Source organism: Equus przewalskii, chromosome 14, assembly GCF_037783145.1.
Source record: "Equus przewalskii isolate Varuska chromosome 14, EquPr2, whole genome shotgun sequence".
Lineage (NCBI taxonomy): Eukaryota > Metazoa > Chordata > Mammalia > Perissodactyla > Equidae > Equus > Equus przewalskii.
In genome coordinates, this window is record NC_091844.1 from 39,496,738 (window position 1) to 39,522,726 (window position 25,989).

At 34.7% G+C, this 25,989-nt stretch overlaps 1 protein-coding gene across 8 annotated transcripts in view; it reads left to right on the forward strand.

The window, feature by feature from the left end:
• Positions 1-25,989, forward strand: part of USP34 (ubiquitin specific peptidase 34) — a 253,192-nt gene that overhangs the window by 214,212 nt on the left and 12,991 nt on the right. For 3 of the 8 annotated variants that reach the window (XM_070572601.1, XM_070572602.1, XM_070572604.1), the window contains 18 exons: positions 1,004-1,089; positions 1,478-1,646; positions 1,749-1,823; positions 2,934-3,085; positions 6,681-6,729; positions 6,827-6,931; positions 7,009-7,053; positions 7,812-7,916; positions 9,013-9,160; positions 13,455-14,089; positions 16,292-16,449; positions 19,527-19,605; positions 20,404-20,499; positions 21,192-21,318; positions 22,205-22,312; positions 23,470-23,574; positions 23,694-23,818; positions 24,835-24,958. In XM_070572601.1, coding sequence (XP_070428702.1) covers positions 1,004-1,089; positions 1,478-1,646; positions 1,749-1,823; positions 2,934-3,085; positions 6,681-6,729; positions 6,827-6,931; positions 7,009-7,053; positions 7,812-7,916; positions 9,013-9,160; positions 13,455-14,089; positions 16,292-16,449; positions 19,527-19,605; positions 20,404-20,499; positions 21,192-21,318; positions 22,205-22,312; positions 23,470-23,574; positions 23,694-23,818; positions 24,835-24,958 — 2,491 coding nt within the window. The remainder of the gene's footprint in view (positions 1-1,003; positions 1,090-1,477; positions 1,647-1,748; positions 1,824-2,933; positions 3,086-6,680; positions 6,730-6,826; positions 6,932-7,008; positions 7,054-7,811; positions 7,917-9,012; positions 9,161-13,454; positions 14,090-16,291; positions 16,450-19,526; positions 19,606-20,403; positions 20,500-21,191; positions 21,319-22,204; positions 22,313-23,469; positions 23,575-23,693; positions 23,819-24,834; positions 24,959-25,989) is intronic. The other 5 variants (XM_070572605.1, XM_070572603.1, XM_070572606.1 and 2 more) reach the window with 5 other exon arrangements.

Consider the following 25,989-nt stretch of genomic DNA (forward strand, 5'->3'; position numbering starts at 1 on the left):
AGGCCATCAGGGCTGACTCTGACTGGCTTTGATTTAACAGTGTTTTCAAGGTTTATTCATGTTGTAGTGTGTATCTGTATTTCATTTCTTTTTATTGCCAAGTAATATTCCATTGACTGGATATACCAAATTTTGTTTATTCATTCAGTAGGTGATGAACATTTGGGATGTTTCTACTTTTTGGCAATTTTGAATAATGCTGCTGTGAACATTTGTGTACAAATGTTTGTGTGGAAATACTTTTTCAGTTCTTTTGGATATATACCTAGGAATGGAATTGTTGGGTCTTATGATCACTCTATGTTTAACATTTTTAGGAACTACCAAACTGTTTTTGATAGTGTCTGCACCAGTCTGCATTCCCACCAGGAATCTGTGAGGGTTCCTACTTCACTACATCATCTTCAACATTTGTTACTGTGTTTCTGATGTTAGGCATCCTAATGGATGTGAAATAGTATCTCATTGTGGTTTTGGTTTGCATTTCCCTAGTAATTAATGATATTGAATGTCTTGTCTTGTGCGTATTGGCCATTGGCCATTTTATAGATCTTATTTAGAGAGTCCCCAGCCATTTTTAATCCCTGTTTCTTTTGGATAAACTTAAATCATATTTCCTTCTCCTTGGCATTGATAAGCAGCTCTTTCACTGATAAGCAGCTGTCCTGCCCTACTCTTCTGTTCTGAAAAAGAGGGATGCTAAGTTTTCTTTTCTCTATCTCCACTAGTTAAGAGGCTTTTCTGAAGCTTTGTTTTGGTAATCTCTATTACTGAAATGAATAATTCATTGTTGTTTTTTCCTTTATCGTAGAACTAAATGCTGTTTTTCAAGCTAACTTTGCCTTGTATCTTCAGTCTGTAGTTGAAACACCAGGAAAGCTTTAGAAGATAATCTAGGGACACAATATAAATGAGTGGCAGATAATTTTGAATCATGTTAATTTTTCAGTATCTTTGTTACCTGATGTGAGTTGGTGCTTAGATTATGTCTTTTCCTCTATAGATGTTTCAGCGTTTGTGTATCCATGTGATTCAGAGACTTAGACCTGTACACGCTCATCTCTATCTACAGCCAGGAATGGAAGATGGGTAAAGAAGGACCTTTTGAACATTTTGTTTTTAAGCTTTTTAATGATCTGCCTGCAAAGTATTTTTAAATATCCACACTGAAATACTTAGGTTCTTCTATTTTAAAATACTCTGTAATAATACATATCAAGAAGGGAAAACTTTTATTTTGTTTTTAATTAAGTGCATCTTTAAAATCCTCTACAAATAACTTTATGTTAGTCTTTTTGTTTGGATTGATTTAGTCGGACACAATAATTGGAATCCATCCACTTATATTATTTTAATTGGTATTCATTATTACAAAGACAAAAGAAAGAAATTTAGGTTTTTAAAAATATTCCTTTTTCCAGAATGTCTATCGCCATATTTCATACTTTCTCTAAGATATATTAAATTATATTTTCAGGTCAGATGACATGGATGCCTCAGTAGAAGATATTGGTGGTCGTTCATGTGTCACTCGATTTGTGAGAACTCTGTTATTAATTATGGAACATGGTGTAAAACCTCACAGTAAACATCTTACAGAGTATTTTGCCTTCCTTTATGAGTTTGCCAAAATGGGTGAAGAAGAGGTGAGCCTATATCTTGTTTATTTCTGGGATTATGTACCTATTTTTAGTGTTTAAAACAGGTGTTTTTATTTTATATTTTTAAATTAATATTTTCATTTTTAGAGCCAGTTTTTGCTCTCATTGCAAGCCATATCTACAATGGTACATTTTTACATGGGAACCAAAGGGCCTGAAAATGTAAGTATAATTCTGTCTCATATCAATAATTTAGAGGCTGTATTTTCAAGTTTGTGTCATCAGTAGTCAGTAGAACCCTTTCAAGTCCCTTGTAGCCCTGATATTACATAATTTTAAGGGTCTAAGTTTGGTTAACAGTTTTAGTGGATATAGCAAGAGAAGAAACAATCAATAAATTTCACTAGTAAGGCCCTGGAACAAGGCAAATAAATTTAGGCAAAATGGCCACCATCTACCTTGGGGTCCTATCAATAGTGTGTTATTTTGGTGAACATTTTTGTTGGCCATATTGTTAAGCCCTTTGTTATTAAGTTTGGAGAGTCTTCTGAAAATTTAAGTAGGTGGTCTATTCATAATACTAAAGTATTACATGAATTTTGTGTTGTCTGTAATGACCACATTAGGTTGAATGCTCTGTTTGCACTATCTTATTTAATGCTTATTGCAACCCTAAGAGGTAAGTTTATCTCCATTTAACAGGTGATGAACTTGAGGCATATAGAAGTTAACTTGTTTTAGATCACAGTGAATTGGGCTTTGATCCTTGGTCAGACTCCTGAGCTAATCTGTTAACCACTATGCTGTAATGCTTCTCAGAATATGGACTCTTATCTAATTCCAGCCTATATGGCTGCCTGTTTAGACTGCTTTGCTTTTGTTTTGTTAGATCATAAAATCTTTTCAGTCTCTTGCATTTCAAAGTCCAAGTAAATATCTCTGGATTATCTGAAAACTGCTTCTTTAATTTGTATAACTGGCATTTTTATTAAACAGGAAATACTATTTTATCATCCTCATATAAATTTTGATCCTGATTTATCATCTAAGGGGCTTGCCTATAAGAAAAAAGAAATGATTAATAGATTATCCTGTTAGGTAAGGTAAATAGAGACAGTAGTGCAAATGATTGTTTTTTACGGTTCTTCCTGTTAAGTCTAAAATTAAGTCCTGAATGTGGTTTAGACTTTTAAAGTCAGGGCTTCGAGTGGTTGTTTTTCGTGGTAACATGCTTCTCTCACCATCTACCTTGGATAGTTATATAAAACAATCAAGTTATTTGCTCTCAAGATAATATTAAAATTAATATCGTATTAATATGTTCTGCTTCAGCCTCAAGTTGAAGTGTTATCAGAGGAAGAAGGAGAAGAAGAGGAAGAAGAAGAAGATATCCTCTCTCTGGCAGAAGAAAAATACAGGCCAGCTGCCCTTGAAAAAATGATAGCTTTAGTTGCTCTTTTGGTTGAACAATCTCGCTCAGAAAGGTGAAATGTTTCAGCATTCAAAATGCTTAAAGCATGTTTGATTTTATTCTTTTTACATAATTGTTTTACCATTATTATCTCAGCAGCTCTTGTTACGTAATTTGTTTTAAATAATAACATTACTATTCATCTACTCTTGTAGCATAAGTATTTCAATCCTTTGTACCAAACTCTTACTTTGCCTCTGAGTCATGTTAGAAATATACATTGAAGAAATATACAGTAAAATATCTAGCAAAATTATATGTGCATTCATCCTTTTACCTAGCAATTCCACTTCTAGGAATCTGTCTCCAAAATACAGAAAGATGTATGTGCAGTGCTACTTATTAAAGCAGTGTTTGTAATAGCAAAAGACTAGAAATGTCCACCAAGAGGGGACTAGTTGAAAAAACAGGCCATCCACTCAATAGAGAGTACTCTATTGGTGAAAAAAAAGAAATATGGGGGCCGGCCCAATGGCATAGTGGCTAAGTTCGGGTGCTCCGCTTTGGCGGCCCAGGGTTCATGGGTTCAGATCCTGGGCATGGACCTTACATACTGCTCATCAAGCCCCACTGTGGCAGTGTCCTATATACAAAATAGAGGAAGGTTGGCACAAATGTTAGCTCAGGGCCAATCTTCACTACTGTGGAGAGATCTTTAGGATAAATATTACTAAGTGAAAAAAGCAATGTGGAGAAAAGTGTAAATAGTATGCTACTTTTTAAGAAAAGGGAAGCTATGAGAGAGAGCCAAAGAGTGTGTGTGTGTGTATATGTATGTGTACGTGTGTACATCCAGTCCTCATTATTCATGGATCTCCTATTTATGAATTTGCTGACTTACTAAAATTTATTTATAATGCCAAAATCAGTACTCATGGAGCTTTTACAGCCATTTGTGGACCTACAGAATGTACCTATGCACAGTGGCAAAACATTTGAGTTGCCTGTCACACACTTTCCCAGCTGAGGTCAAACATGATGACACTCTACCTTCTTCTTTCAGTTGCCATATTGTAAACAAATAATCCTTTTCATGGTATATGCCACATTTTTCATGTTTGTGCTTTTTGTTGGTGATTTGGCTGTTTAAAATGGCCCCTACGCATAGTGCCAAGCGCTATCTAGTATTCCTAAGTTCAAGAAGGCCATAATGTGCCTTAGGGAGAAAATGACACGTGTTCAATAAGCTTCATTCAGGTATGAGTTATGGTGCTATTTGCTGTGAGTTCAATGCTAATGAATCAACAATATGTATTAAATAAGGTATATTTAAACAAACACACATTAAAAAAAAGTAACTATTGATTGGTTGACAAAAATGTTGTGACCAGAGGCTCATAGGAACCTAACTCTGTATTTACCCTATAAGCAATGATTCAGTATTCACTAATTTAGTGTTTGCAGCACTTTTTAGAACATAAATACTACAAATAACAAGAATTGACTATATTTTTTAAAATTGAAGACTAAATCAAAAACTTAAAAGTTTTCTGTGGTTGGGGGAGGGGAAAACAGGCTGGAGGGGACAAGAATGAAAGCTTGACTTCTTTGAATATACATTGTTTTGTTTTTTAGGTTTAACTTTGGAATCATGTAAATGTTTTTATATAATTATTAATTAATTTTAAAATACAATCCCTAAAAATCAAAAGTAGACTCAAATAAGCGAACCTAACTATATGTTGAGCTGGCAGCATAGCCATTGGAGGAGAATTAATAAGTAAAGTGACATTAGAACATATTAATTTAACTGAATTCCTAGTGGGATATACATGAAGGACAAAAAGAATTATAAAATTGTCCTAAACTGTTTTACTGATTATATTGTTAGTAGAATTATTATTCTGAAACTATATTATAGAATAAAGCAAATAAATAATTGTTAATGTCAATAGAAAACAAAATTTTCAGCAAAACAAAAAAGTACAAATATAAAATTGTAGGGTTTTTACATACATAACTTTTTTAAACTAAATTTGAATTTGGAGGTATTGGTAGAGTTCTTGGTATATTTTGTCTTAAGCAAACAAGAAATGTATTACAGACCTCTATTTTCTGAAAAGGCCTAGAAATCCTGTCCAACTCAGAATCACTGAGTGCCCCTGGCATCTAGATTGTAGTCTCTAGATATCATTTCTCACTGGAAAAAATCCGGATTCCTTAGAAAAATGGCCAATTCCAGGTCTTGGGCAAGAAATAAATGGGAAGCCTGGAACGTTTGTCGTTTGGAGAAGCAAGGAGGCTATCAAAAACTACTGAGGTCATGTTAAAAGGACTCAAGAGCCAACATAAAGGAGCTTTCTACTGGTCATAAATTGTACATCCTGAACATCAATAGTAAGAATAGCTACAAGTGGACTAAAACAATCACAGATGGGTCAATTCATGAATTCATAATGAACCTAAAAACAAAGTTAAAAAACTTGCAACCCTGGAGTATATTAGGAAACCAAATCATAATTTTGGCAACTTATTAATAAAGGAACAATGTTGAGCATTTATCTTACCTGCAGGAATTATACCAGGAAATGATCATCATTGGCTGAAAACGTTACAAAAAGACAACTTTTCATTGTGTGCCTCCTGATGAAAGTCCGTACCACCACTTATAAAGTGTTCTTGATTAAAAAGTCAAACCTAGATCTGATCAAGTCTGTAGATCTAACTACAAGTTTACAGGAAATATGGGGACAAAGGAACGTGTTAAAACACCACCACAAGGATACAATCAGCAAAATGGAAATGTGGGAAATTCTACAGGACAAGCCATCTGCTTTCATCAACAGATCAATTGCAAGATAAAAACAAAATTGGAGGGGAAGCCAGTGGTCTAAAAGAGGTTTAAAAGACATTTCAACTAGTTGCAACAGAGGACTTTATTTGGATCCTGATTCAAACAAATTAACTATAAAAAGTTTTTTAGAACCTTGAGGAAATTGTACACTGGATATTGTATGATAGTAAGGAATTGTTGATTTATTTTAGGTGTGAATAATGGTAGTGTAATTTAATGTTTTTGAAATTTATCTGTTAGAGATGCATACTGAGATTTATGTATTAAATGATAAAATACCTGGAGTTGTTTCAGAATAGTCCATACTGAGTGAGTAGGAGTTACAAACGAAACAAGACTGGCCATGAAGTGGTCATTGAAGCTGAGTGATGGGATACTTACACTATTCTATTTTTGTACGTGTCTGAAATTTTCTTTAAGTTACGCAGTAATGTTAAACTGAGAGGTGAAACTCTAGTATTTCTTAGAAGTTCTTTCTTTTCTGAAGGTTCTCATGTCAAACAAAGCTCTCTAAATTAGACCCATCCTAGAGTTATATACCAAAATATTGAATAGAAATGAAGAATGGAATGAAGACATAAAGAATAGAAGTAAAGTAGATTGGGTTTCCATATACCAATCCTGGAATCTTGAAAAATTGTCTAAAAGATGTCTAGCAAGCAAGTCCAGCTAGCAGAAAGTTAAACCATGATTTTATGTTGGTGGCTTGGTACAGTTGTAATTGAATTGACAATTTTGATACCTGTCATGATGCAAATTGCTATAAAGTAATACAGAGGAAGAAAAACTTATTTCCACTAATGTTTTCTTTCAGGCATTTGACGTTATCACAGACTGACATGGCAGCATTAACAGGAGGAAAGGTAATACTTTATTTGTATTAGACCATTTGATATATTAGACCAGTTGCAAAAATAATAACATAACAGTTCTTAAATGAACAACTTTTGGTTTTAACAGGGATTTCCCTTCTTGTTTCAACATATTCGTGATGGCATCAATATAAGACAAACATGTAATCTGATTTTCAGCCTATGTCGATACAATAATCGACTTGCAGAACATGTAAGTACTGAGAAAGTCTTTAAGTTTTTTGGTAACTTTTAAAAGAATATTCTGAAATTCTCCTTTTTCTGTTTTAGATTGTATCTATGCTTTTCACATCAATAGCAAAATTGACTCCTGAGGTATGTAGACATTTGTTAATTGATGTTTTTAAAACTACTATCAGCACTGACACTGCTTCCAAATGAACCTTTGTAATTATGCCCCCCAAAAAAAATTTATCAAAGTTTCCCCCATAACACAATAACCTGTTTTTAAGTATGTAATTTGAATAAAATGAATTGCCTCTTCATGTCTAACTATCACAAATGTGATTTTCCTAATTAAATATAAATTTACATGTAAGTTCAATATCTTGGAGTGTCACTTAGATACTAAACTTAGAAGTTGTTCCTTTTGAAGCATATATCAGAATTGTGCCCAAGAAAAAAGTAGACTAACCAGAACTCTGAATAGGTGGAGAAATATGTGGAAAATAGAATGCAGTATTGTACAAAAATATTTTTGTAAAATTGAAATACAGCTACTTTGATAATACATGTCATAGTAATGTAAATTATACCTCAGAGATCAAAGGTTAGGAACTTTTAATCTAAATTTTTCTGTAAATATGGTGGTCTCATTAACAAGAATTTTGATATTTTCTTTTTCCAAACTGACATTCAGAAAAATACATGTTTTCTGATATATGTGGCTCCCACACAATTGACTGTCCAGCTGATCCTGCTGCTTTAGTTCAAGTTCATATGCAGGAGTATTGAGCTCTGCTAACCTAACACAGCAGGTTTAAATATGATGTATAGAAGAGTTACACGTTTCTTTTCTGCTGAAGGAGATGGCTGCAAATAGATCTAAACCTAGTCATTTATGTGTCTTATAGGCAGCCAATCCTTTCTTTAAATTGTTGACTATGCTAATGGAGTTTGCTGGTGGACCTCCAGGAATGCCTCCCTTTGCGTCTTACATTCTACAGAGGATATGGGAGGTAAGTCTTGCAGCAGATGTTTCAGTATTTATTTTTCTGAAGATTTTATTTTTCAAATACAATCACTGTCATGTTTCAAATACAATCACCAGTTTCTTCTTACTTCGGTAAGCTAAAATGGTTTTAGTAAGTCACAGATCAAGGGAAGAAGAGACCTTTTGTCAGAGATCTGGGGGAAAATAGAGTTCTTGGTGAGTTTCCCAGATGTTTAAGGACTTTCTTGTAGAGTCATAAACAGCCTTCTGCCAATCCAGGGTTCTCATTCATCTACCTTCAAAAAAGATTCCATTAAGTGATAGATGCCCTAGAAATATAAACCAAATATTTTCAGCAGTTCACAGAAATGGTAGAGGAAGCACCAGCCACTTCTTTTCTTCCAGGAAGTTACTACTGAGGTCACAAAATTTCTCCTAATTGCGTGTTGGAAAAGCCCACTCTCTGGAGCTGGGGTCAGCAAACTTTTTCTGTAAAGGGCCAGATAATATTTTAGGCTTTGTGGGCCATATGGTCTCTGTTGGAGCCACTCAGGTGCTATTTTAGCATAAAACCAGCCATAGACAAATACATAAATGAGTGGGTATGGCTGTGCTCAAATAAAAACAGAAACAGGCAAGTCACAAAATTTGGTCTATAAGCCATAGTTTTCCAATCCCTAGTCTAGATTTCTAAGATTCCCTTTTCCCATGAAAAAGATCTCCCCAGCAGTGCTGTGAGCTACTTTTCATTCTCTTATAGTAACAGATTGAGCAAGCAGTAAGTAATGATGGGAAACTTTAGAGAATTAAAAGCATTTTTAAATAAATTTATAAACTTAAGACCTAAAAGTCTTTGGGTTCTCATATTGGTTCTGTGTTAGAGTCCTTGGTTACTTTAATTTTATTTTGTAAGCTAATGACAAATTTTCCTGAATATTTCCTGTTGATAAAAGTAAGTAGCTTTAAAAATGGAGAAAAACATGGTGAAACTTCTTTCAGGCTCTAGTTTTCAGAAAACTATCTTGGCTTTTAAGTGTTTAATGGCATATACCAAAAGTAAGTAAAAAAGTAACTGCTCATTCAGTTGGCCTTATATTCTGTTATTGTCATTTTATTTGTAGGTAATTGAATACAATCCTTCTCAGTGTCTGGATTGGTTGGCAGTGCAGACACCCCGAAATAAACTGGCACACAGCTGGGTCCTACAGAATATGGAAAACTGGGTTGAGCGGTTTCTTTTGGCTCACAATTACCCTAGAGTCAGAACTTGTAAGTCAAATATTGGGAATTTAACAAACCATTTGTTGTTGTTCCAAGTTTTGTTTTTCTGTTTTGTTTTTAAGGTGACCACCATATGCCCATTGTTTTATAATACAAAAGGCACTTGGAGATACTGTTCTTAAAAGCCAAAGTTATATTAGTATTTGTAAACCTATGGCAGTGTTTTACAAATATCTGTAGTGTTTTTTATTTTTTTAAGGAGAGGAAACTATGTACTTGGGTGACATCACTACCACTATCAGTTTTGTTTCCTTCCTTGGTAGAGTGACAAAACATGATCAGCATTAGTGGAGAGAGTAAAGAGTCAGAAAATCCTATCTTAAAAGTAACTTGAGAAGGTTGAGAGTAAAATAATAATAAAGACATAAAACAAGCTGAGAGAAAATATTCACTGAAATTATGGGAGTTAAATGATAGACACCTTTATGGTACACAGGCCGGAAGGAAATAAAGATCTTTGAAGACAGATCGACAAATACCAAAAATAGATACTTCACAGAATAGAAAATTGCTTGTAAATAAACATAGAAAATGTTCTTTTTTTGATAGTATTCAAACAAAAATCAAAGTAGTTAATTTTTTAAATTTCTTTAATCGTTAAATTTAATGGTTCAAATCCTATTTTCTAGCTGACCCTTGAGAGGGCCTAACACTCCAGTGGCAACAAACACATCAGTACCCAGATCTCTGTTTCTAAATACCATTCTCCAGTAAGACAAATCACAGTTCATTGGAGAAATGTCCGATCCTAGGACCAGGGCAGGGAATATATAAGATGAGTCTGGAGCATTTTATAGAACCAGAAAGTAAAGAAGTACTCATAAAACAAAATGATGGGGGTATGACAGAGACACATATTACTAAACTGAAAAAGCTGCCAGTAGAGGAAGCTGGAACAATTTGAATTTAAAAAAAAAAAAAGTAGCATTGGATTATAACCCAAAGTTATAAAATAAATATCAGTGAGTCCATACTGATATAAATAAATGCTTGAATAAATAAATAAATGGAGAAGAAACAAATTTCCTGTACGTAAGAATTCCAAATAATTTATGTATATCCTCCCCCCAAAGAGGTGGAGCATAACTTCCCCACACCTTAGCTTAGTGACTGTAGTGACTGACTTTGAAAGAGTAGAGTATGGGGGATGGGGAAGATACGTTTAAGTGAAGAAACTTGACAAACACTAAGTCAGGTGACTATCATCATCAATGATAAGTCATGTTGATAGCATGTACCCTTGATATAATTGATGCAAAAGGGACTTCACCTGTGTGGTCTTCCTTCCAAAAACCCATTACCTGAGTCTAACTATGGTAAACATCAGACAAACTCAATTAAAGAAACTTTCTGCAAAAATACCTGGCCAGTACTCCTTAGAATTATCAAGATCCTCAAAAGAAGGAAAGTCTGAGAAATTATCATGGCCAAGAGGAGCTTAAGGAAACATGACAACTAAATGTTAATGTATTCTAGATGAGATCCTACAACCAAACAAAAGAACATTAGGGCAAAACAGTTGATATCTGAAGTGTGGAGTTTAGTTAATAGTGATGTGCCAATGTTGGTTCCTTAGTCACAACAAATGTACCAGAGTAATTATAGATGTTAACAAGAGGGGAAATGGGAGGAGGGATATATGGGAGCTGTCTGTTTTACCTATTCTAAAATAAAAGGTTTATTTGGGAAAAACACCGTTTAGTGGTAAGTACACATGGATTGGCATTGGTACTCTGCTCATAGGCTTGTTTTTCCTGCCAGTTTAGTTAACCCCGCAATAATGGGATATTTGTAAGAGCTAATACATAGCTGGTTAGTATTCGTGTCCTGACTCTTCAGCATGCAACAATGAAAACCTGTGCTGAACCAAAAAGAAAAAAGATTTTTTAGCCAGCTGTTACACCTAATATTCATGACAGTGCTGAGGAAGTGGCATTCTCATACATTGCAGTGATATTGTAAGTTAATATTACCCTTATGAAAGGCAATTTAGCAGTATGTACCGAGATCCTTAAAAATTTTTGCCATTTTAAACTCAGTAATACTATTTCAGGGATTCCAGTATAAATAAATCATTCGATATATGGATGCCCAACAGCACTGTTTATAGGTGTGAAATACTAAAAACTGGGTGTTGAGTTAGGAAATAAATTGTTATAATGCATCATTTCAAAATTATAATAGTGAACAATGTAGTAATATAAAAAAGTGCTTTTGATATAACTTGAAAAAAGGGACCCAATTATTTGAATAGAATAAATATAACTTAGAATAAGAACTAACATGTATAGAAGAAAAGCTACAGAGAAATAATTTTAAATCTTACAAAATAATTTTAAGGACTGACTGAGAATATTTAATCTAGAGAAAAGAAGAAAAATGGAGACAGATGTCTTAAAATAGTTGAAGAGTTGCCGTACAGAAATGGAAGTAAATTTGTTTCTTTAAGTTCTCTATAGCATAAAACCAGACTCTCAGGGACTTTTAAGCAAGGGAGTTTTTAGCAAGATGATCTGTTCTTCCATATTGACCTTCCTAATTGTTCTCAAAGATAAACATAATTAAAAAGTTGCGTTTTTCTCCCTAGCAGAACTTATTCTTTGTTTAAAAACAAATTGCTTTTATAGAAATAGATGGTTAGATGTGTGATAAAGCAATACAAAATGTTAACCAAAGTGGTAGGTCTATGGGTATTTAGTAGAATTTTGTCAGTCTTTCATTGTGTTTGAGAATTTTTCATAATAAAATGTTGGGGTAAAAGTATATAACTTAAATTGAATAAGTTTTTTTATGACAAATTACTTTTCTCAATTATACTTTTGTACAAAAATCAATCAGGATGACACCTACATGCCAAGTTCTTATATTTGAAACACATACCAAATAGAACCTAACTGAAAACAGGCTAACAAGAGCAATATATAGATGAAGAAATATGTAGAAATGGAGTATTGTGCAGAAATAAAGTTTAATTTGAAATAAATCTGTAAAATAGATTACAGTTCATTTTAGAAACTGTACCTTTATTTGCTTTGGCAAATAGAATTTGGAAATTATCGAATTATAGGTAGAATAGTGGGAGACAGAATTGGTAAGTGTATTGAAAGCTGTTAAGCTAAGGCATTAGAGTCCTTGAGGAGGAGACTCTTAGTAAATGGTGTTAGGAGCGTTAGCTCATGAGTCTGACAGTCTGGGTTTGAATTCCATCTCTGCCAGTAGCTATGTAATATGGAGTAGTCTTAGTATTTTAAGTCTGACTGAAAGTGGGATTAATAAAAATAGTTGCTACTATATAAAGTTATGATGTTAACTAGTAAACATTCTATAAATGTTAGCAATTCTTGTTTTGTTATTGTTTTACCATTATCATTATTATCGTTGTCATCATCATCGTTTCCCAAGGCCGAATTTGGGTTCCACCTCTTTATCTGTGTGGCCTTGGTCTTTGCTTCTCCAAGATTCAGATTTTCCAGTGTAACATCACCTACCTCCAGGATGATTGTGAGGATTAAATGAGATGACATTTATAAAGCACCTAGTTCAGTGCCTTGCTCGTAGTAACTGCTTTTACAGATGGACTCAACTAATGAGTCACTAACCTCTCAGAATTGTAGCATAAGCTCAATAACCCTTTTCAGGTATGTTGAAGGAGGGATTCTTTCTTTGTGTGCAAAGTTAGCCTAGAAGACTTCTGAAGATTTTCCAAAGTTCTGTAATCAGCATGTATGTAATCTTATATGTTACAAAGGACTTTCAGATAGATCTCATTCTGTCTTTATAACTTAAGTATATTTTACCATTATCAGTTAATTATTACGATGTAATTTACATTATTTTTAAAGAAGGAAAAACTAAGTCCCTAAAATATTAAATGATTTGACTATGTCAGACAGCCTTAGATAGGTCTTCAGGCTCCAAATGCTGTATGCTTCCTGTTAAACTATATTGTTTCCTGAGGAGAAATGAAATGATAAAGTAAGTGGAAAACTTCTACATCTTGGGAAAGCCAAACAAAAGAGGTTTAAAACTGTTTCTTGCTAATGCGATTGTTGTCGCCACTTAAAATATAACAATGACAGAAAGGAAGGCATCTGTTTCATCATTCCTTGGATCTTTCTGTGGGGCCAATGGTAGAATAGAAAGGTAATAAAAAAGGTGTTCATGTCCCTTAATTTTTATTCATTTTAATTTTTAAAGGGAAGAGTGGCTTTGTGTTTAATGACTGCTCTTCAGTCTATTTTAATCTTGTAAGGATCTGACAGTTTTGTTTTACATTTTATAGCTGCAGCTTATCTTCTGGTGTCCCTTATACCAAGCAATTCATTCCGCCAGATGTTCCGGTCAACAAGGTCTTTGCACATCCCAACCCGTGACCTTCCACTCAGTCCAGACACAACAGTAGTCCTACATCAGGTCTACAACGTGCTCCTTGGTTTGCTCTCAAGAGCCAAACTTTATGTTGATGCTGCTGTTCATGGCACTACAAAGCTAGTGCCCTATTTTAGCTTTATGACTTACTGTTTAATTTCCAAAACTGAGAAGCTGATGTTTTCCACATATTTCATGGATTTGTGGAACCTTTTCCAGCCTAAACTTTCTGAGCCAGCAATAGCTACAAATCACAATAAACAGGCTTTGCTTTCATTTTGGTACAATGTGTGTGCTGACTGTCCAGAGAATATCCGCCTTATTGTTCAGAACCCAGTGGTAACCAAGAACATTGCCTTCAATTACATCCTTGCTGACCATGATGATCAGGATGTGGTGCTTTTTAACCGTGGGATGCTGCCTGCCTACTACGGCATTCTGAGGCTCTGCTGTGAGCAGTCTCCTGCATTCACACGACAACTGGCTTCTCACCAGAACATCCAGTGGGCCTTTAAGAATCTTACACCACATGCCAGCCAATACCCTGGAGTGAGTAAAATTGATAATTATATCTGTATCCTCAAATTGATTGGAAATACCTGTTTTTCTCCTGTGGGAAGTGGTGACAAAATATGGAAACTGTGTTAAGAACTTAACATGTCCTTTTGGTATTGAATACATGTATAAAATGCTGTATTATTAGAATAGGTATGCAGATAATTTTTCTTAGGTTGATGTTGAAATTTTACTTCCAATGGAACTTAGCTATTTTAATTTGTGATTGTGTAAATGTGTCTTTCGTATGTACCTAATGAGAAAAAGTCTGCTTCATGGTACAGTTTTAGGGATGTGAATATATACTATTTAGACGTTTATTATCAAGATCTATATCATGTGTTAAGATGTGAGGTAGACAATACTTTATCTTAGCCATAGTATTCCCTATTATTTTTTCTCACACTACATTCAAGTGAATTAAATGGTTGAAGGGTCTATCAGGATACAAATATGTGAGTCTAAATCTGATCTCTTTTCTCTGCAGACTATTTGTAGGTTTCATATTAAGTTTTTCCCCCTTTATTGGAGACTATAATTCCTGGATGTTTCTTTTCACTGTTGCCTCTTACTCTCTATTGTAAACTCACGATTACACCAAGAAGGTATAAATCTGGGAAGGGGGTTGGAAGGAGAGTGCAGAATCTTTTTTCAAGCTGCTGTCTATCCAGAGGCCACAAACTGACAATATGAGAAGTTGTTTGCTAAATGGGAGATGGTGGATAGTGGAGGAGTAGGAGCTTTCTCAAGACATTCAATATTTACTTAAGAATTCAATCAAATGAATACAAGAAAGGGTATTTTAAGTATTGGTATCCTTGAATTGTGTACTATACTCCTTTTTCCTATGGAAAAAAGGACCTTAACTGTCCTTTAGACATAATGTAGTGAATTGTTCAGAATTTCTCACCCAGAAAGAATAACCGAATTTCCAGTCAAGAAAGTTAGAATGCGGGGCCAGCGCAATGGCATAATGATTAAGTTCGCGTACTCTGCTTTGGTGGCCCAGAGTTGGCAAGTTTGGATCCCAGGCATGGACCTACACATGCTCATCAAGCCATGATGTGACGGCATCCTACATCAAAAGTAGAGGAAGAATGGCACAGAAGTTAGCTCAGGGACAGTCTTCCTCAAGCAAAAAGAGGAAGATTGGCAACAGATGTTAACTCAGGGCCAGTCTTCCTCACCAAAAAAAAAACAAAAGAAAGTTAGAATACCTATAATAAAGGAAAGAAGGTGAATGTGTTAAGTACCAAGAGAGGTTCAAAGCCAAGGCTATAAGAATACAGAAGGAAAAGAATGAGAGAGCCCGCTTGACTTAGAAGGTATCAGGACAGGATTTATTAAGATTCAGTGGATTTGTCTCTGTTACATTCACATAAATAATATTTGATTTAGTTACTAAACATGACATTCATAGTTAAATATACCTTCATTAAGTGCTGGGTGAGTTAGAATATTTATCCCCTAATGTTGTTTCTTGCCCTTGACATCAATGAAGTGTAACTTCTTGTCTTGTAGAACTTATCTATTGAGATTTTCATGAAAATGGTGCTTAAATCAATTTTTGCCATGAAAAATATGAAGTTGGGGGTTTCAGTTCATTGATAAGTATGTATTAGATGTGCAACCCTTTCCTAACGTGCCCGTTAGTTAAATGAGCAAAAATCACAGCTAGTGATTTTACTAAAATATTAGTTCCCACATTTCATTCATCAGGTAACTTAAACTGACCATCCATCAATCTAGAAAGATCATTCCAAATGTTGACAGAAAGGGCTTTCCCAGAAACAGTATTAATTCAAGTGTAATTGAAGGGTGACAAAGGAATGATTTTTGACTTTTCATTTTTTAAAGAAAAGGGGGCAAAGGATCGGTGTAGCATGTCTCTGGATGCATATATGAAGTTACAAAATTAGTGCTGTAAGCAGTATTAAGACTAAAAATGAACTATATTTACTTGTAGTTTTTAATCTTTCTGAAATTCTATTTTAAGATTTTCTTTTGGTGAATAATAAATTTTTAGAATAGCATTCATTGCTAATTTTAAAACTATTCTTCACTGATAGTGTAATGTAACTTATCTGTGTAATTTTAAGAGGTGGCTAATGCACATAACTTTCAGAAATGAGAAGCAGACGTTGTAAAATGTTGTAGGGTTAAGAGGTCACCGTAATGCTTATTTGCCCTTTTTAGGCAGTGGAAGAACTGTTTAACCTGATGCAGCTATTTATAGCTCAGCGGCCAGATATGAGAGAAGAAGAATTAGAAGATATTAAACAGTTTAAGAAAACAACCATAAGTTGTTATTTACGTTGCTTAGATGGCCGCTCCTGCTGGACTACTTTAATAAGGTAAAAAAAATGTTTCCTGGTGTGTTTTTGTCTTTATTATTTTATTGAGGTCATTTTGACTTAGAACATTGTATGAATTTCCGGTGTACATCAGTGTATTTCAGTCTCTATATAGACTGCATCATGTTCACCACCAACAGTCCAGTTTTTATCAATCAACGTACACGTGTGCCCCTTTACGCCTTTTGCCGTCACTCCACCTCTGTCTCTAGTAATTGTCAATCTGTTCTCCCTGTCTATGTGTTTATCTTTCACATATGAGTGAAGTCATAAGGTAATTAATTGTCTTTCTCTGTCTGACTTATTTTGCTTAGTATAATACCATCGAGGTTCATCCATGTTGTCTCAAATGGCACAATTTTGTCTTTTTTATGACTGAGTAGTATTCCATCATATATGTGTGTGTGTCTGTGTCTGTGTGTGTGTATACATACACCACATCTTCTTTATCCATTCATCTGTTGATAGGCACTTGCGTTGCTTCCACATCTTGGTGATTCTGAATATCACTGTGATGAACATAGGGGTGCATATATCTTTTTTTTTTTTCCTGAGGAACATTAGTCCTGAGCTAACATCTGTGCCAGTCTACCTCTGTTTTGTTTGTGGGTCACCGTGCCACAGCATGGCTGATGAATGGTGTGGGTCAGCGCCCGGGATCTGAACCCGTGAACCTGGGCTGCCAGAGCAGAGTGTGCTGTGTTTAACCACTATGCCACAGAGCCAGCCCCTGCATATATCTTTTTGAGTTACTGATTTCATGTTCCTTGGATAAATACTCAGTAGTGGAATACCTAGATCATATGATATTTCTATTTTTAATTTTTTGAGAAGTCTCCTTATTGTTTTCCAAAGTGGCTGCACCAGTTTGCATTCCCACCAGCAGTGTATGAGGGTTCCCTTTTCTCTACATCCTCTCCAGCACTTATTTCTTATCTTGTTAATTATAGCCATTCTGATGGGAATGAGGTAATAGCTCATTGTAGTTTTGATTTGCATTTCCCTAATTAGTCATGTTGAACATCTTTTGATGTGCCTGTTGGCCATCTGTCTGTCTTCTTTGGAAAAATGTCTGTTCATATCCTCTGCCCATTTTTTCATCAGGTTGTTCATTTTTTTCTTGTTCAGTTGTATGAGTTCTGTATATATTTTGGAAATTAACCCCTTGTCAGATATATGACTTGCAAATATTTTCTCTCATTTAGTGGATTGTCTTTTCATTTAGTTGGTGGTTTCTTTTTCAGTGCAAAAGCTTTTTAGTCTGATGTAGTCCCATCTGTTTATTTTTTCTTTTATTGCTCTTGCCTGAGTAGACATGGTATTCGAAAAGATACTGCTAAGACCAACATCAAAGATTATACTGCCTGTATTTTCCTCCAGGAGTTTTATGGTTTCAGGTCTTATGTTCTAGTCTGTAATCTATTTTGAGTTAATTTTTGTGTATGGTTTAAGATAATGGTCTACTTTCATTCTTTTGCGTGTGGCTGTCCAGTTTTCCCCACACTGTTTATTGAACAGACTGTCCTTTTTCCATTGTATGTTCTTAGCTCCTTTGTGGAAGATTAGCTGTCCATAGATGTGTGGTTTTATTTCTGGGCTTTCAATTCTGTTCTGTTTGTTTTGTTTTTCTAAGTGAGGGGATGGGGACTATCCTTTTGACACTTAAAGAGGAATAATTTAAATTATTTATAACAAAGTTTACCAGTTCTTTAAGGTTATTGGGGAAGCATTTATGCATTTAGTCACCTTGGAAGAATTTGTATTTTGAAAGTTAATGAGCTACTTTTGAACAGTTTTTGTTTTGGTTTGGTTTTGAATTGTTAGTATTTGTGTATGTTTCATCAGAATCTTGGAATCTTAGGGTTGGAAGGAACCTTAATATACAATCTTCCACCTAAAGCTTGAATCCTCCTCTCTGTGGAAATTCATTCTAACTTCTGCTTGGCCAGTTCAGTTCTAGAGGCCTCCAGAAACAGCTTTCTTCATCTTTGGATGCATGTCACTGTTAATGTTTTTCATTCTCTTTAGCCCAGATCTACCTATCTTTTTTAACTATAGGAATTAGCCAAAAATAACAAAACATGATATTTATAATTAATTGTTTAGAGCCACAGAAGTTATTGAATGGCTATAAAGGAACTGCTACAGATTACAATTAATTCTATTTAACTGTGGAAATAAAGACCAGGTTAATTTCCTAAAATCCTTCTGTATATTACATCTAAGACTTGGAGGTGATGTCCTTTGTTAGGCACATGTCTTTTGTCATTACTTTCTTGAAGACTATTTTATCTTAAACTAATCACCCCAAGTTAAAGTTATTTCAGATTATCTTCATAAAACTTAAATTTAAATCTTTATTAGTACACAATAAAAATCACACTTTTGCCAGGACTTTTTAAAGGAATTCTTTTAAGATTTTGGCATTAATTTTTAATACGTTGTTTTCCCAAGATTTACTACTTAAAGCTTATTTTCAGAAAAACATTCGGAGCTTTTTAAATTCTTTTTTGAAAAAGAAAGGAAAACATCTCATTAAAGTAGAGGGATTTCCAGTTGTACTATATAACAGCGGTTTCCAGTAACTAATAATGAAAAGGGTAATACAGCAACTTTTTTTATTATATAAATTATGTTTAAGGCCAACATATGTTTTTAATGTTTTTCCCCTCCTGTTCTTCTTTCTTCCCAAATAATGAGTGCTTTGATAATACAAGTGTATTTTATTGTTATCTAGAACTTAATGTAGTTTAGGAGATAAACCCACTATAAAAATGAACATTATTTATACTGAAACTTTAAAAATATTGCCATCACACCTCTCTTTCACCGTTATGGATAATGAAGAGTTGACTAGATATGAGTAGACGTAACTTTTCTCTAAGTTACTTGGAGGGTTTCTTATTTAATATTATCTTCTTTTATTATATTATTAAGAAATAGACGAAGCAGTCTCTTTTCTGTAGGTAGGAAAGTAGAGAGCCTAAGTGACAATTTACTTGTGCTTATTTTTTTATCACTTAAGTGTTATATTCTGATTCAGAATTCTCCAACTGGACTTTTATGTATTCTTCTAGTGCCTTCAGAATACTACTAGAATCTGATGAAGACAGACTTCTTGTTGTATTTAATCGAGGGTTGATCCTGATGACGGAGGTAAATATTTTATTGCATTTTATTGAAGATTTATCTCATTTTATGGTTTTCACCAAGACCTGATTTGTGGGTATTTAGAGTTTATGGGAGACTGTTTTACAGGTGTCTGGATTTTAATTATACAGGTCAGTAAATGCTAATGTATATTCCAAGAGTAATTAGGTCACAGTTTTTAGGGTGCCGTTTTCTTTTTCCATAGTAATTCTATACTTTTCTCCTCATTTTGTATTTAGAGAACCACTTGAAGTAGACGCGTTTTATTCATTTCATTTGTAAAGGATAGAAACAGAGATGAAATTTTCTTTTGATTTAATCAAGCACACATAATTTCTCAAGAGCTTGATTATTTGACAGAGTTTCAGAAACTGAAATTCGCATCATCAGAGGAAGCCAGTGAGACTATTACAGATGGTTAAAGTCATTTGTTCATTTTTCTCATAATTCTTGAACATCCACAACTGGAGATTATTGTAAGGTCACAGAGGTGCACTGTACTCTTTAGTCTAATAATGGAGATAAGACGAAAGAGTACATGCCAAGAGTAATATGAGAATTAAGAGGTAGGATAGTTTTTTCAGTTAATGGTATTTATAGAATAAGAATACAACATGTTTGAAACTGCACTTTGGAGAATTGGGACTTGCAGAGATAAGTGGGAGAACATTTAGATAAATGACTTAACCAGTACAGAGGCAAGAGAGTATTGGTTGTATTTGAGAAATGCCAAGTATTTCTGTTTGGCTAAAATAAAAGGTATGTGAAGAAGAGTAGTGAGAATTTCATTCTTTCATTCAACAGATGTTTGAATGTCTACTCTGTGCCAGGCATTGTGCTAGGCACTGGGGATACACCAGTGAACAAGACAGACATGGTTCCTGTCCTCACAACTTACAGGTTAAATGCCACACGAGTACATTGTTCAGATTATGTACTGCCACAGAATCTAGGCTACAAATTTTGAACTTTGAATTGTGAAGTGTGTGTAGACTATGGGGAACTGATCAGAGAGGATTAGAAACGAGATGCTTTGGTGTAAAATGAAATAGAAAAAAAACTAAGGGTTGAATTAAGCTAATGTAGTTAAAGGAATTGAAAGAATTTAACAAGTCAATATGATTAAAGGAATTCCTACCTTTTGGAGCTCTTTTGCCTCTTTCAGACCTACTATTTTGAGGACGGCTGACAGCCGTTTCTCCATTTTCTATCTTGAGGAACCCTGGAAGGTTAGTTAAAGCAGTTACCTTTTCTCCCTGATCTGCTGTTGTCTCCTGCATTGTAATCTCTAAGGCTTGCAGTCTTAGAGCAAAAAAAAAATAATAGCAATTAAACAAATTATTCCTTCAGACTAAAATGTATACACAAAATATCAGAGCTCTGAAGGTGAGGACTGTTTTGTGTTTAAAAAGAGCTGAATGGGAGAATTTGACTTTTGGGTGAAAAGCAAATCCATTTATTTTGTGCACATATATATATATACACATAGTCTGAGTCTGAAAACGTCTGTCATAGGAGATGAGCACTACCATTTTGTGGCTTAATAAAGTAAAAATGAAATGAAGTTTTCCATTTTCTTAAATCACTTGTAGTCATTCAACACACTGCATATGATGTATCATGAAGCCACAGCTTGCCATGTGACTGGAGACTTAGTAGAACTTCTGTCAATATTCCTTTCGGTTTTGAAGTCTACACGCCCATATCTTCAGAGAAAAGGTTTGGTCATTCCTACTTCTGATTTCTGTTAGTTCAACTATTAAAGAATGAAATAAGGCTTTTAAACCCCTTGCTACAGAGAATTTGTCTTTATCTCTAGTTTATGTACAGAAGCTGGGGCTGATGGTAGCTATCAGGTGTTCATATGACCTCCTGATATAAAGCCGGAATGTTCATGTTTGTGTTCATTAAACTTGCCTGAAAAATAGGCAAGCATGTTATGTGTCAAGATTTAGGAGATTGGAAAACATTTCCCAGCACAGTAACAACATGGGTATTTTGTAAATTTTCTTCAGCTGGAAACTTCCAAGACTTAGGTTAGATCATTTTTAGTTTCAAAAGAAGTAACTATAAAACATATCTCTCTTCTGTCCCTGTAAGATAGTATGAACTCTGAACTTCATATAAATTCCTAGAAAATGGGACATATTCATCACTAAATTACGTGCTTTAAGAAATCTGTCGGAACCGGCCTGGTGGCGCAGCAATTAAGTTTGCACGTTCCACTTCTCAGCGGCCCGGGGTTCGCCAGTTTGGATCCCAGGTGCAGACATGGCACCACTTGGCAAGCCATGCTGTGGAAGGCATCCCACATATAAAGTAGAGGAAGATGGGCACAGATGTTAGCTCAGGGCCAGTCTTCCTCAGCAAAAAGAGGAGGACTGGCAGTAGTTAGCTCAGGGCTAGTCTTCCTCAAAAAAAAAAAAAAATCTGTCAGGTTTAACAATAGTAGCCATTTCATGAAAATAATCACTTAACGTTCACTAAAGATGTTTATGTAATTAATTTGAATTTCTTAGTGTTTGCGTTCTGTAGTTTACAATAGAAAATAGTTGTGAGCAAGTTTGATCTCATGGCATATTTATGTATGCTTTTGTATTTGCAGATGTGAAACAAGCATTAATCCAGTGGCAGGAGCGAATTGAATTTGCCCATAAATTGTTAACTCTTCTTAATTCCTATAGCCCGCCAGAACTTAGAAATGCCTGTATAGGTAAGTTACTTGGAAAATATACTTGTGTAAGAACCTAGTGCAAGAACATTCTGTGGACTTTTTTGTATTTTGTAAGATGTGATGTTCTGTGGGGTTTGGAAGACATTTGCTTTTTATGTGTAACTCACAGTGGTCAGCAGGTACTAAGAAAATCAGTTTCTGTCTCTTGACTATAATCACCTATGTGATCATATGCATGTCACTTAATATATCTGGGCTCTTTGACCTCAGGTTATCTCTAGATCTCTTACAGCTCTGAAATCCGATGCTATATAAGCAAAATAGAATCATGCAAATGTTTACAAAGTAGAATTGACATTGTAAAGTGTTGAGGTGATTATCACTGTAAGTTCTTTTGCCTAAAGGTACTTAGTAGCTGTTCTTACACTCCTGAGTATTGTATCTTTTTACTGATTGCATATTTGTAATAAAATAATTTGTGCCTATTAAAGCATCCCCCTTGTATTAAATTTATCTTGAATTTTTTATTACCTTAGAAGTCATTTAAAGTCATCTTTAGGGACTATAACTGTTTATAATTTCTCAAAACGACATGTATAGACAGTCAGTCTTGGCAGGAGTTGGCCTGATTTTCTGTGGAATTACTGGCCTTTATTTCTCCAGCAAGAGAGGAGGGCCACGCAGCAGTAACCTCTGATTGCCAGAAACTTTGCTAGTAGCCTGTCATGATGAGCTTTACTCTTTGGTGATTAGAGGATGAGAATCAGTCCAGCTAGCATCATGAAACATTAAAGTAGGTTAAGGATTATGCCTCAGATTTGAAGAACTTTGAACCTTATATTTCTTTCTAAGCTGCTCTGGTTGATTTTATGAAGACACATGATCAATGTGCATCAAATATTTCCCTCAGTCTCCTTCTCCATGATGCTTCTCTTAGATAAATAAAATAAAAATAAGTCATTTTAAACTCTGCTTTCTAAAGGATGGCCCTCTTGTGGTTAGTAACTCTGCTGATCCAGATTTGCTTGAGCATCAGATAGAATTTCTCACAGTGTCAGGAGCTAAAACAGTTTAGACACATTAAAACTTGTCAGCTGCCACACTGCAACTAGTTACCCCAACAGGATTTATGAGTTTGAAACTAGCAGGTAGACATACTCCAATTTTTTAATACCCAATTGTGTTTTTATTTTCAGATGTCCTCAAGGAACTTGTGCTTTTGAGTCCCCATGACTTTCTTCATACTCTTGTTCCATTTCTACAACACAACCATTGTACTTACCATCACAGTAATATACCAAGTATGTATTAATCTAGCATAGTACTTGAATATAGTGGTTGGCATTTAATCTTTCTACACACAAACATGGAGATTTATTTTTTTTCCATTTATTCTTATTGTACACTTTTAATGTCTTAGTGTCTCTTGGACCTTATTTCCCTTGTCGAGAAAATATCAAGCTAATAGGAGGGAAAAGCAATATTCGGCCTCCGCGCCCTGAACTCAATATGTGCCTCTTGCCCACAATGGTGGAAACCAGTAAGGTATGTTGGGATGCCAGAAAAACCATGTTTCTTTAGTACACAGTAATTTGAAATTTCCCCTCTGGCAGTTACGAGTATATGAGACTTAAATGACCATTTTGTGGATCCTAAGAAGATTAGACTCATTTGGACTTTTTCCTTTTAGTGCTCTGAAATGTTGGTTTGAATATTTGCAAAATCAACAATAAGCACAAGTAGTAAGTTTTTTCCCCCTCAAAAAATACTCTAATAGAAAGCCTTATTAGTATTTGTCTCTAGGCTAAATTATAACTGGGTCATATATCTAAACCTGAAAAGTCAAGTTAGGTACTTACTCTACTGTTAAATTTGGCCATATAATCAATGACTTCTTTTACTGCCCTTTAATTATAATCCTTTGACCTAAGCCTAATATCACTGATTGGTAGATTATCATCATTTGTAGTCCGATTCTTGACCTCTAATGCTTATTCTAAAATAATGCTAATTCTAAATTATAGAGAGAAGGTACATTGACACAGGATAATTTATCTTAGTTTCAACATTTTTTTAAACAATTTTTCCCATTTATCTTGCTTCACTCCACTTCATTCACATGCTCCCTTTCCCGCTATCTTTGGATCTTAAATATATATGTAAGAAGTTCCTATAAGAGAAAATATTAAAAATAATTAACACTGTAGTAATCATTACAGAAATAATTTGGAATCTTTTTCAAAAATCAAATTTAATTCACTCTTCTTGATATATCTATAGGACTAAAGGGTCACATTTTAAAATCCTACAGTAGTTTTACTTTATTAAAGTATATAGAAATAATGGGTAATTCTAATTGATAGCATTTGCACACTGAAAATAAACTTGTGACAATTAAGATCTTAATAACATTACTAGAAATTTAGAATTTAAAATTAGGTTCTTCTAGAATTTAAATATTTAATCAGCTTTTTAGTTAAATTTATTACGTTTGCACAAAATATGCTCTTTAATTTATTATACAATTTAAGTGCAACCATTTTATCATCTTTAACCTTCAGGGCAAAGATGACGTTTATGATCGTATGCTGCTAGACTACTTCTTTTCTTATCATCAATTCATCCATCTATTATGCCGAGTTGCAATCAACTGTGAAAAATTTACTGAAACATTAGTTAAGCTGAGTAAGTATAAAAGATGAGCAGTAAATTCCACTGAATTATTTTAAGCCCCTAGCCATTCAGGAAGGGGAGAAAAAAATGAGACAATCTTTTTTTTTCTTTCTTAAAGTGAATGTTTAAAAATATTAATTATTCTTGGGAACATTTTTATTTTTATTAAGAAAACACCAACTTACTGGTTTCCATTGAATAGTTCTGCCCAGAGTTTCAGCTGGCCTATAAAGGAGTATGGAGTAGGGCTGATCACTTTTGTACATAGAAGCCCAAATCGTCCTCCATTTACCCAGCAGAATTTAAAAACAAAAAACAAACTGCTCTGCTTAGGGAGGCAGGCTTAGGGATGGACTTCCCCAGACCTGATCTTGAGGGTAAGATGAGATCTCTCCTGCCAGCTGTGCTTTGGAGCTGGCAATGCCAAGAGCAAGCTGAGTGGGCTTGTCAGGGTGAAGCAGAGGTGCATATATGAGTAAATTTAGGAGGTAAGTCTCATAAAATAGAGAGGTGAGTGAGAAGAGGAAAACTTGGAAAGGAAGATACAAGAAATAGAAAACAAGACCATCAGTGAATTATGAAGGGGGAAAAACTCTAATTACTTAATAGTAATTTTGTCTCTCCAAGGATGTGCCTGTGAGCTGTTAGAGAACTGCTCCCTTTGGGTAATCCTTCCCCTCCCTCCTTTTTCTCCTTTCCTCCCTCCCTCTCTTATTCTAGCTAATAAGTCTTTAGAAGACATGTAGCTCTCCTCCAGATGTCCCTTATCTCAAGAGCTCCAGAGTTCCCAGGCTCTGTGTGTATGAGTCTTACTTCTTTAGGGATAACCGAGAGTCCTCTCCAGTGTCTATAGTTTTGTTTCAGAGCATAGGAAGTGAAATATTCATGGAACAACCACCCAGGTCAAGAAATAGAATATTACCATACCTTAGAAGGTCCCCCTTGTGCTCCTTCTCAATCACAACCTCTTCCTTCCTATGGAAAAAGTTTTGCCCCATTATAGGCAGGGCAAAAGATGTGAAGCTCCCTTAGGTTTCATTCTA